The sequence below is a fragment of the Rutidosis leptorrhynchoides genome, chromosome 3 (assembly GCF_046630445.1).
Source record: "Rutidosis leptorrhynchoides isolate AG116_Rl617_1_P2 chromosome 3, CSIRO_AGI_Rlap_v1, whole genome shotgun sequence".
In the NCBI taxonomy this organism is placed as follows: Eukaryota; Viridiplantae; Streptophyta; class Magnoliopsida; order Asterales; family Asteraceae; genus Rutidosis; species Rutidosis leptorrhynchoides.
Window position 1 is genome coordinate 6,687,013 of NC_092335.1, and position 12,618 is coordinate 6,699,630.

At 31.8% G+C, this 12,618-nt stretch overlaps 3 protein-coding genes across 3 annotated transcripts; 2 read left to right on the plus strand and 1 right to left on the minus strand.

The window, feature by feature from the left end:
* Window positions 1–4,010: 4,010 nt before the first annotated feature.
* LOC139895686 (peroxisomal membrane protein 11B-like) lies at window positions 4,011–4,817 on the plus strand. The gene has a single exon (XM_071878218.1). It carries the CDS (start codon window positions 4,051–4,053, stop codon window positions 4,729–4,731), a length of 681 nt encoding a protein of 226 aa, XP_071734319.1. The 5' UTR covers window positions 4,011–4,050; the 3' UTR covers window positions 4,732–4,817.
* Window positions 4,818–5,176: 359 nt separating this feature from the next.
* LOC139895687 (probable aquaporin TIP5-1) lies at window positions 5,177–6,603 on the plus strand. Its single transcript, XM_071878219.1, has 3 exons — window positions 5,177–5,486; window positions 5,800–6,053; window positions 6,217–6,603. Exons 1-3 carry the CDS (start codon window positions 5,342–5,344, stop codon window positions 6,601–6,603), a joined length of 786 nt encoding a protein of 261 aa, XP_071734320.1. The 5' UTR covers window positions 5,177–5,341.
* Window positions 6,604–6,851: 248 nt separating this feature from the next.
* On the minus strand, window positions 6,852–10,997 carry LOC139895688 (uncharacterized). The gene is made up of 3 exons (XM_071878220.1): window positions 9,442–10,997; window positions 8,098–9,327; window positions 6,852–7,446 (listed from the first exon to the last, which is right to left on the minus strand). Exons 1-3 carry the CDS (start codon window positions 10,862–10,864, stop codon window positions 7,031–7,033), a joined length of 3,069 nt encoding a protein of 1,022 aa, XP_071734321.1. The 5' UTR covers window positions 10,865–10,997; the 3' UTR covers window positions 6,852–7,030.
* Window positions 10,998–12,618: the final 1,621 nt, after the last annotated feature.

A 12,618-nucleotide genomic window follows, 5' to 3' on the forward strand; every position in this document is an offset into this window, starting at 1 on the left:
ATGATACTAATACTAATATTAATCTTAATAATAATAGTTTGTATTATTATAATAACAATTATAGTAATATGCCTAATCATAATAATACTTATATTGATATTATTAATACTAATAATCATGAAAAATGCTTACTGATTTTACATATTAGCAAAATAATAATAATAACAATTATAATGTTACTAATACCTACTACTACTACTAATAATAATAATAATAATAATAATAATAATAATAATAATAATAATAATAATAATAATAATAATAATAATAATAATAATAATAATAATAATAATAATAATAATAATAATTGTTGATAATTGCTACACTTTTCAATAATATTAACATTAATAACAATTACAATAATAATCATAACAATAATAATTATAATAATAATAATAATAATAATAATAATAATAATAATAATAATAATAATAATAATAATAATAATAATAATAATAATAATAATAACAATAATACTAATAATAATAATAATAATAATAATAATAATAATAATAATAATAATAATAATAATAATAATAATAATAATAATAATAATAATAATAATAATAATAATGGAAATAATAACTACCTCATAAAGCTTATCACAAAAAATTGGCAGCTGCTAGAATCGAACCAGGGTCGCTCGCATAGCAGACAACACATCAAATCATTGAACCAATTCAATTTATCTGATTAAAACCCATTCCAGTTTATTTTAAACTATCCTGATGTTCCTCTCTTTCTCCTTCAAATCACCATCGACCAGAAGTACCAAAATTCATACAATTGGATTAATTGTTTTGTTTTAATCATCTCAATAGAAAATATATATATCTGATTGTTTGTAGGTTGAGATTAACAGAAAAATGAAGAGAATATTTTTATAGCAGATGAAGAACATGAAAATAAAAATATGAACTCAAACCTTGATTTTGAGAATTGGACACTTTTAGCTTGTAATTATAACATGAAATCGATCATAAATCACTCATAGAAACTTTGTGAACCTTCAATTGATCCAGAAAATTTAAAACGAACTCGAATTTTACCCAAAATCACTTCGTTTGACTTTTGCATTGAAACTTTGACTCGAAGAATTAATGATCGATAGGAAGAATTGAAGCGTGAAACTTTGCAGATAGTTTGAGTAGATAATTACTAACAAAACTACATTTTTACTTTTTGCAATTGAATTCAAATTCTAATTTTTGGATAATTAAATCAAGAACAGGGGACGACTCACTGAATTTGATAATTTCTGTGTTTAATTCATTTTGCTGTGAGAATATATCATCATACATGGATAGTAAACGAGTAATTTAAGCTGTAAAGGTGATTGTTTGTACTGTGATTTTGATTTGGATGCGTAACCAATTTGGAACTTGATTAGAAAACGATCAGAGAGTAAAAATAAAATAAAAATAATATTTATATAAAAAGTCTGATCACGATGGTTACAGTTTGGAAGGACTCTTGATTGCTAAAATCAATTTGTAACCAGATAAGGGGCAGAAAACAAAATTGTAAACAGTTTTGATAGGGAAGGAAAACAGAAATACGTATATAGTTGTATATGTAAATGTATATAACTGTAAATTATCTGTATAAATATTTATATGTATTTATCTGTGTTTCTAAATATATATATGTCTTTATATATATCTGTATCTAATTCACAAATTTTTAGAAATTAACCAGTACAATTATATTAAGACTATTAATAATATCAATAATAATATTACTAATGACAATAATATTTTTGCTAAAGGAATTTGTAATAATGAATGATAAATAATAATATGATAACATTAACTCTAATAATATGATGATTTTAATAATAAAGATAATAATATTCAACCAATATTAATTCTTAATGATGAGACTTGATAATAACATTAGTAATATCAAGTTACATGTTTTAAATCTTTATATATATATATATATATATATATATATATATATATATATATATATATATATATATATATATATATATATATATATATATATATAATAATCATAATATTAATAATACAAATAATATTAATAATAATAATAATGAGAGTAACGCTTATAATACTGATATAACAAATTATGCTTATCAAATCCCATACATATATATATATATATATATATATATATATATATATATATATATATATATATATATATATATATATATATATATATATATATATATTATTAATAATATTAATAATAATGATATCAATATTAATAATGAAAGTAATATTATATTTTAACTTGTAATTACATATATTAATATTATTTATTAACTATGTATTATTTCATATACATTATATATATTTATTATTTATACATGTTAACAATATACATATAGTACTAGTTAAGTATAAAAATTATATACATATTCAAACTGTTATATATATAATTATGTTTTAAGTATTAAGTTTTATTACTTAGATAAATATGTTATTTATATATATTGAAACATGTAAACTCAAAGTATCACATTATACATTAAATACTCTGCTAACGTTGACAAAATTGTGTTCGAAATCATATATATTCATATACTCTATATATATTCAAAATAATAATTTTTAGTTATTTCAAATTATCTTTCATAACAACTAATTCATATAATAGTTCATAAATTTATTTAACTTATTATAGATAATTATTTACATATATAATTATTTATATATTCATTTCTGTTTACAGTTAAAAGTTCGTGAATCGTCGGGAATTGTCAAGTGTAATTAAATATATGAACACAGTTCAATATTGTTAAGACTTCAACATAACAGACTTTGCTTATCGTGTCGAATACATATAAAGATTAAAGTTTAAATTTGGTCGGAAATTCCCGGGTCGTCACATTTGCAAGATACTTTAAGTAATTCTTTTTCAGAAAATTCATTCGTTGATAAAGGAGACTTTTCTTCTATGAATAATTTCTCAAATCAAATGTCGAAAAATCTTGAAAACAGATTGTTGTCAACAACTACTACTGTGATCAGGTAACATCTGAACTATATAAATTTATATACCTTACAATATATGTATACAAAACTTATGCTTTACTATTAAATCAATTATTTTATCTTTTATAGGCAGATCAATTGCGTATCATTACTTTGAAAAAGATGCAAGATATACCAACTATAAGACAACGATTGTTGGCGTTGCTTGCACTTCACAACTACCACAAACGTATAATTTCATTTAACCACCAATGGGAATCGATACAGATCTAAATAATGTTTACTTCTTTGTTGCAGTTACTTTTATTCTTATTACATTTTTGTCTTTGATTGACATTATGTATTGATGGCTACGTACTTTGAAATTATTTCATTAACAATTTATTCATTTTCGCATCATAATCTACAAAATGTAACTACGCAACTTTGTATCGCATAAAAATTTCTTAAAAAAAACCGACAAGTCGCGGGTGTTTAACTAGTACTCCATAATATAACAACCAAATTATTAGAAGTAATTAACTTTCCTTTAATTATTAGATGTAGAAGTATATGTGTTATCCGATAGTGATAACTTAAGTCGACCATATTTCGGGCCAATTTTCTCTCTGATGACTCGCGGCTTCTTAACAGCCCATAGTTGGGCCCAAGATAGATCTGTCCCAAGATTGCTATGTTTTGGACAATATACACGTATCAAATCAAAATTACTAATAATTCTTACACAACATTTGTAGATGCATAATTTTCGGAACTCTGCATTTCTAAAGCATAAAAGCAGTAATAACTTATGAAAGGAGCATCATTTTTTCCAGTTTTGGTGGCATACAAGTTAAGAACCACATGAAAATGGTACAAAAAATGATTCACCAAATAATGCTGGAATCTAGTCATAATTGTATAACATACATAGCTGACAAAATATTGTTGTCTAGGATAATATCAAAATAATATTGTCCATTCATAAGTAAAAATTATTTTATCTAAAACTACCCCTAACTTGTGGCTCTCCCTTCAACCCTCACCATTATATCTTCACAAATCACACAAATTCTAACACTTGAAGCTCACACCAACACATACCATGAATGACAAAGTAGACAAGCTAGTGATTTTCTTAGCTAAAAGAGATGGTATTGACAAGCTTGTTAAAACCTTCCAATATGTCTCTAAACTTCTTGTTTGGCACCTTGAAACCACCAACCCGAAAGCAGCCCATCTGGCCAAGCAATGTGAGGTAGCATCAGGGTTGAGCCGAAAAGCTTTCAGGGCAGGGCGCTTTCTCACAGGCTTCAATGCTTTGAGGAGAAACCCAGGCCCTACCCCGACTTATAGGTTTCTATCGGTTTTTGCTAACGCAGGCGAAATGGTCTATTTCTTTTTTGATCATTTCCTCTGGTTATCAAGAACGGGAGTTATTGATGCAAATTTGGCTAGGAGGATGAGTTTTATATCGGCATTTGGGGAGTCACTTGGATACGTATTCTTTTGTATTTTGGAATATATTATGATTAAAGAAGGTATTGAAGAAGAAAGAAGAATTAAATTGAGTTTGTCATCAGAATCGGAAGAAAAGGGTGATGAAATTAAGAAAATTAAAGTTGATAGAGTGATGAGATTAATGGCTGTGTCTGCTAATCTGGCTGATTTGATAATTGGGCTGGCTGATATTGAGCCCAATCCATTTTGCAATCATGCTGTAACCCTTGGGATTAGTGGGTTGGTGTCAGCATGGGCCGGTTGGTATAGAAATTGGCCATCTTGAAGCAGTGGAAAGTTACTTCACTTTTCACTTTTATGTATGTATCGTTACATTATTTGAAAATCAAAATTAACTATAGCAACTCTATATTTTGATGGTTGTCTATTTGAGTAGATTATAAAATATACCTCTGGTTTTAGTATAGTTTTTACGTATCAAACCCTCATAGTACTATAGTAGTATATTATGAATATAATCACTACTTTCACTCTTTTCACACTATTAAGAGACAAACGTAACTATCGACCTCAAGTATATGTTATCTTAAAGTAAAACACTAATTCTCAGTTATTTTTTCTTAGGCACATAAATTTAAAAATGTTTATAATGTAAATGTGAACGGTGTTTAATTATTAAGGGGCTCAAAATGTAAAATAGAGAGGTGGATGAGAGATTTTCAAACACAACTAACCGTACAAACCGCAACTATCAGAAGTAACTAATAATAAAACGCCACGTGGAACTGGCGGTTAATTTTTGAAAAACATTCTTAAAACATGTAAAAACCGCTTATAACATCTTCACAAATCATTCACAAAACTCATTCCAAACTGCATTCACTAAACGATTTAAATTACTTTATTTCTTGATTTCTTCTATATATATAATAACAATGTCAAATATGTCAGAAACAATCGCAACTCTAAGACCAAGATTCGAACATGCGATTACTCCTGCGGCCCTGCGAATGTATCTTGCAGAGTTTCTCTCCACTTTCTTTTTTGTCTTCGCGGCAACTGGCTCCGCTATGTCTTCAAGTATCTGTCTCTAAAAAAACTATCTTATATGTTTAATGCGAGTTGTAACGGTTTTGTTAATGATTGTTTATAGATTAGTATCAAACGAACTGTCCTTAATTTTGAAACTTGTTACATAGATAGTATTTAAGAAGCGTAAAAATTCACACGTATTTCACAATTTTAATATTTTGGTTTTCTAAGTTACTAATGCTTCTCTATGAATCCTATGATTAGGACTTATGTTACATAGATGGTAATTTTCCAAATAACGAACTTTATGGTCTTAATTTATAATTTTGAAATGTTTTTGATGGGGGTTTTTTTTTTACAGGGAAATTGATGCCGGAAGCGCCAGTGATTGATCCATCTAGCCTAATAGTATCTGCAATTGCAACTGCTTTTGCATTGACAGCGGCTGTTTATTTAGCCGTTAATGTTTCTGGTGGCCATGTGAATCCGGCTGTGACGTTTGGAATGGCGGTTGGAGGTCATATTAGTATCCCTTTGGCGATCTGCTACACGCTTTCTCAAATGCTTGGCTCGGTGTTCGCGTGTATGATCTTGAGATTCATGACTGTATCAGTGGTACACACAAGTTTCCTAAACATTGTTTGAATTCATTATGCTACATGAACTAAAAGTTAGCAATAATCATTTGTAAAACGAATTTTCAATTAAACTTTTGTACGTATATTGCTTATTGTTGTCAAAAAATGTTTTTTAACGTTTGAACATTTTTTTTTCCTAGAATGTTCCGGTTCACGAGATTCCAGAAGAAATGACGGGATTTGGAGCGTCTTTTTTGGAAGGAGTGATGACTTTTGTGTTGGTGTACACAGTCTATGCTGCGGGTGATCCAAGACGTGGTGCATTTGGGACAGTTGGACCATTAATGATCGGGTTGATAGCAGGAGCCAATGTGTTGGCTTCTGGCCCGTTTACAGGTGGGTCAATGAACCCAGCCTACTCATTTGGGTGTTCTGTAGTTGGTGGAAGTTTCAGGAATCAAGCGGTTTATTGGATCGGACCCTTGATTGGAGCAGGTGCTGCGAGCATTGTATATGACAATGTGGTGTTTCCTTCACAATCACCCGAGGATAATATCCGGGGTGTTACTGATGGAATTGGTGTTTAGGTTATTAGTTATATAATCTTATCCTTTTAGGACCAAAGTTTGTTGCGATTTTAGTTTAATTAATTCTGTAATAATAGTGTAAATCCCTGATATGTTGGTCTAACTTATGCATTACATGTATTTTATGAGTGTGTTATTTAGGTATTGTAAATAAGTAGTACTACTTTGAGTCTTTGACAAAACAATACTCCCTATTTACCAATTTAATTTTCCTAAGACAAAAGCCATCCCAATAATGGTTGGACCAAAGGACTTGACATTTCATTGGTTACAAAATACAAATATACTTCTAACTTCCTCTATACCAATCCCCACTATTACTTAATTAAAGCACAAAAATAAACAGCACAAACTCGTAGTAATCCCCCCAAATTAAAAGATTAATTAAGAAAAAGAATCAATAAAAAACTCCGAAAGACCAGTTGTATCAACATTCAACAGTTGCCTTTTGTGTTGGCGGTAGAGGTTTAGTACAACTATTAATCACCTCTCTACTATCACCATTCTCCGGTGACTTCCTCTTCGGTTTAGCTTCTTGTAACATTGACACAACGTCTCTCATTGAGGGCCGATCAGCCGGGTTTCTACTCGTACATAACAAAGCCACCCTTAATAATAGCATCATTTCCTCCCTTACTGAGCTACACGAAGCCCCTGCGTTTTTATCCAACACGTCTCTTATCCCTTCTTTGGTTTTCATTTTCGACCTCACCCAATCCACAATACTATTACCATCACCAAATTCAGAATTCACCGACGTTTTACCGCTTATAATTTCCATCAACACTACTCCAAAACTGTATATATCACTTTTCTCGTCGACTTGCAATGTGTACGCGTACTCTGCGCAAAAATCAAATAATGTATCATGTCCTAAATTTCAAAACAATATACTGTACATGGTAATAATTACATTAAGAATGTTTTGAAAACATTACAAACTGTCAAGTAAAGTGATTATTTTCTTAAGAAAACAACTTTGGCAAAAGTTTCATAAAGTAATAGGCACAAAAATGTCAATATCAGACTGCAAGGAAGATTGACAGTGTTAGTAAAATTATTGTGTTTGGCGGTTGGGCCTGGCAGGCCATATATATGACATCAAGACCTAACCACCGTTGGATCATTGACAACAAAAAAGAATACATTTAAAAGCAAAAGGTACTTCACGCGCATTTTAGTGCGCCTATACAACTTCAAACAGTTTTTACCCATTGGCGCCAAATTTACAAATTTTACAAAATCAGTCCCTGTCTTCAAATGAAAATTAAAAAACATAAAGAACTAAATACATCACCCTACACATCGAAGCAAAGTCAACGTGACAGGTACACCTATCAGTGCATCAAGATTTTAGTTATGTGTGTGTCAAAAAAGTTCGATTATGCTAACTTTTGAGATTATCTTTGATTTATTTATACTAATTTTTATTATATCTAATAGTTTTGTTAGTCGTTATGATATTGTACACTACAATACTTCTAAAAGAGTTACCTGGTGCAATGTAACCATAGGACCCGGCAATAACTGACATTGATTCATCACACTGGATTAGCTTCGCGACACCAAAATCAGCCACCCGAGCTTCCATCTCACTATCCAATAAAATGTTGCTCGGTTTCAAATCGCGATGAACAATCACCGGATCACAATCATGGTGAAGGTAACAAATCCCTTGTGCAACACCCAACACAATCTTGTAACGAGTAACCCAATCCGCTATTAAATTATCGCCCTTATTTTTACCATGTAACAAATCATCTAAACTCCCATTAGGCATGTACTCATACAACAACATTGTACACTCTCTGTTACTACAACACCCTAACAATCTCACAATGTTCCTATGCCGCACGTTACCCAACACTTCCACCTCGGCCAACACACCTCTTCGCCATCTGATTGTTTCCTTGTGTTTCCCCCATAGCTTTTTAACCGCTATGATCTCGCCACTTGGCATCTCAGCTTGGTATACAGTCCCAGTGGACCCCATTCCGAGGATTTTATCAGTCATTGATAAACATTCCACTACATCTTCGGCCGTGAAATTTAACCGCTGAAAAGCAGTTAACTTCCACGGCCCGATTTCTCGTTCTTCTAAAACGAACTGACGTTGATATGCAACACGAAAACACCGGGTCCCGGCTATTAGAATAAAAATACCTACACCAAAAGCGGCTGCGACTATCCATACAAGAACCCCCGCGGTTTTCTTCGTACGTGGTGGATTAACCAATGTTTCGGTTTCAGTACTACAGAGTTTCTTAATTACTCCGCCACATAGTTTTTCATTTCCCGTGAATGAGGATGGATGTAAGCTCGAAAATGCTGGCCCAGATGATGGTACGGGCCCAGTGAGCTGATTATACGACACATTGAAACTTTCTAGTGTACTACAATTACCAAAAGTAGCAGGAATAGTACCATTAAGAAAGTTATGTGAAAGATCAACTTCTGTTATCGAAGGTAAAGTAGAAATCTCCCATGGAATGATGTCTGTTAACGAATTACGCTTCAAATTTAGCGAAATCAGCTTCAAACAGTGACCAATATCCCATGGAATGCTACCACTCAATTCGTTCCCTTCGATTTCAATCTTATAGAAATTTTCGCAGCCTTTAAATTTAGGGATTGTTCCTGTAAGTTTACTAGAACTAGCTGAAAATATTTGCAAACTCGGTGCACTCCATATATTTTCCGGTAAACCACTGCCAAATGAATTACCTGCATTACAAATTTAGGTTCATAGTCAATATTAGTAACGTTTATATATAAATTTTATAAGTTTTTGTAACTAATAATATGAAATGAATACGTATTAGTTCCGTCCCTAATTACCTGACACGTTCAGGTACTGCAATTTAGCTGCATTAGCTAAATCTACCGGAATTGGTCCTGTGAAATTGTTATTACTCATATCCATGAACGTAATATTCGGTAAATTACCGAATCCTATCGGAATCGAACCGTTAAGTCTGTTGTTTTGCACGCGAAACCTCAATAAAGATGAGCAATTAGCTACCGACGACGGAATATCACCGGAAAACTGATTCGAAAACAGGAGGAGTTTCACCAAATTGTTGCCTAGGCAAAGATTAGGCGGAATTGGACCGAAAAATGAATTTGAAGATACATCGAGCCTTTGTAGTCTCGAATTTAAACCTAATTTTCGTGGTAAAATTCCAGAGAACGAATTATTCCATAAATACAGGAATTCGAGCGCTGGAAGTTCTCCGATACTTTGTGGAACGACTCCTGTTAACTCGTTGTTCATTAAACTTAACTGGATTAAGTTCTTCAATGACGATATTTCCTCCGGTATGTTTCCTGAGAATTTGTTATCCGATAAATCCAGAATCCTTAGGTGTTGTAACTTGATTATACCTCTAGTTATTTGGCCGTACAGATTGTTTTTGAATATCAACAATGTGTCGAGTTTCGTTAAGTTAGTTAACGCAGTTGGAAATTCACCAGAGATATTAGCAGATGAGACATCAATAAAGGTTAAATTCGATAACAAAGCGAATTGTGAAGGAATTTCACCAGAGAAGACATTGTAACCGATTTCAAGACGTTGCAATGATTTTATAAACCCTAACTCATCAGGAATTTGGCCAGTGAGGCTGTTTCCAGCAAGGTCTAGGAATTTTAAATTTTTGAAACCGCCGTAGGGTTTTGGTATTTCGCCTTCGAAGTAGCTTCCGCCGAGATTAAGATGCTCGAGATACTGTAATTGAACGATGTCGTTAGGTAACGGGCCGGTGAAACTGTTGCTGTATGCATTGAAGAATGTAAGAAACTTTAGTTTCGAAATCCCGGTTGGAAATGTCGAGTTGAAGAGGTTATGATTGATGTCGAGAGTGCGAAGTAGTGTGAGGTCGAAGATTGTGGGCTGAAATGGCCCGGTGAATGAGTTTACGCTTATGTTCAAATGATGCAAGTGTGTTAAGTACTTGATGTTTTCATGAATCGAGCCGGAGAGGTTTCGGTTAGAGATGTCTAGTGTATTGATTTCGTTTGTTTTCGGGTCACATTTGATACCAGACCAATTACACCAGACAGGCTCGAACCCGGGCTTAGACAATGAGGGTGATGGATCCCAGCCTTGAAATGTATTCAATGGGTCAATTAGAGATGATTTTAGGGACAGTAGTGAGACAAGTTGTAGAGGAAGGTTGGATGTGTGCGCGGCTGATGAAAGGCGGAGGAAGACTAGTAGGAGAAGATAGAACGACGACGGCGGTTGACGGTGGTGGTTCATGGTGGTTAAAGGTGGTTGTTTGTAGGAAGAATAGATGGTTGATTTAAGGGCGGAATGAAATGTAGGATGTTGATTGTTGCTTTTTAGGAGTGCTTGTTGGATATAGATGATGGTGGTTGTTCATCATGATTGTTTTTTGTTGAGTGGAAATATTTGGTGATTGAAAATGAATAGAGTGAATGATGTTTCTATTCCTACTTCAACAAAAGACTATAACTACTTGTTTTCTAGTTTCTATACGTGATCGTTTTTTTGCTTAACTTGAAAACTACCACTCTGTTTCCTTTATCTTTTCTTTTCCTTTATTACTTACATTTTTTTTCTAATTTAAATTGTACTACTAGTAGTACTTTTTTTTTTTTACTTTTAAATGAATATTTAATATTTAATTTAATTTAATTTAAATTCAGTACAATTTAATTAAAGTTGCAAAAGACGTGAGACGGGGTCGAGACAATCGGGTTATAAAAAGGCTGAGACGTTCCAGACGTGGTCGAGACGGACGTTAACCAAAGTTGACTTTTAAATATATAAGTATATAAATGTATATATGTGTACTTATTTTAAAGCCAAAAATTTTAATTGACTAATTTGTACTCATAATTGCTATCACCGTAAATGTAATACAGAAAATTCAAACTAAAATACGACAAATTTGACCGATTTACCGACTTTCTGGTTTTTCCGAATTTTGACAGACTTTGACCAGATTTTTTTTCAACTTTGACCCGAATTTTGACCGTTGATTGTCATATTAGACGGTTTTCTTCGAGACGGGACGGACTAGTCACCAAACCGTCGCAACGGCTCGAGACGGGGTCTTTTGCAACAGTGAATTTAATATACATAATACTCCGTATGTAACTATCACAAGATCTACTTTGATAATGTCTAAATATCAAACTTCACTAATATAACATTTTGAGATGACTAGAGAAATGATCATAAAAGATCTCGTGAATATTTGATCAGTTAGTTCGCATACATTTGATTAAAATTAATTGTACTACGTTCGAATAGTGTGAACATTGGAAATGTTATCGGTTTTGATTTAATATAATATATATGTAAGATAAATGATGGGTACATGCTTTTTGTCTACGAAATGGGAATTATTATTATTAGAGTTAGGTTAAAGATGTGCAAGTTGTTTTGGAATGTAGTGGTGAGTAAACTTTTATCTTGGGATTTCATATTCAAAACTTTACTTTTGATGATTATTCCTGGGAGTTCTTTTTTCTTTGTTAGCTTTATCTTTGGCTGCATCTGGTAATAGTTGCTGCTGTTGCTCCCAGGATCCAAGAACTAATGTTTAAGTCACATAAGATAACAGTATTTGATTATTTTTTAATATAAACTAACAATATATTTGATACGGCAAAGTAAATTCCATTTGATTTAGGATCTTTGAATATGACCCTTCTCGTTTTATGGTTCTTAATTTTGTCTTTTGTTATTTAATTATTTACTAGTATATTACTTCGTATTAGATATAGATATGGATTATTGTACTTGAGTTGGTATTTAATTGCTGAGTATTTCTATCCTTCTAGCTTGTTGATGGATCAATTTACACATTTCATATTGTACATGTATGTACAACCGAAAAATATTTCTATATGTACTAAACTTATTTACGGATGCATGTATACGTGAACACATTTATTTCAAAATTAACTCGTACATGCTACAAAATAAATAGCAGAATCACGGTGGTTAGTTACTGATCATATCCGGGGTACGGGCCTTACTTT

Coding starts and splice junctions, on each gene's coding strand:
- LOC139895686 (XM_071878218.1), top strand. CDS start 4,051: ATGAATGACAAAGTAGACAAGCTAGTGATTTTCTTAGCTAAAAGAGAT.
- LOC139895687 (XM_071878219.1), top strand. CDS start 5,342: ATGTCAAATATGTCAGAAACAATCGCAACTCTAAGACCAAGATTCGAA. Junction 5,487..5,799: donor TGGCTCCGCTATGTCTTCAA/GTATCTGTCTCT, acceptor TTTTTTTTACAG/GGAAATTGATGCCGGAAGCG. Junction 6,054..6,216: donor GATTCATGACTGTATCAGTG/GTACACACAAGT, acceptor TTTTTTTCCTAG/AATGTTCCGGTTCACGAGAT.
- LOC139895688 (XM_071878220.1), bottom strand. CDS start 10,864: ATGAACCACCACCGTCAACCGCCGTCGTCGTTCTATCTTCTCCTACTA. Junction 9,328..9,441: donor GCAGTACCTGAACGTGTCAG/GTAATTAGGGAC, acceptor TTTGTAATGCAG/GTAATTCATTTGGCAGTGGT. Junction 7,447..8,097: donor CTATGGTTACATTGCACCAG/GTAACTCTTTTA, acceptor ATTTTTGCGCAG/AGTACGCGTACACATTGCAA.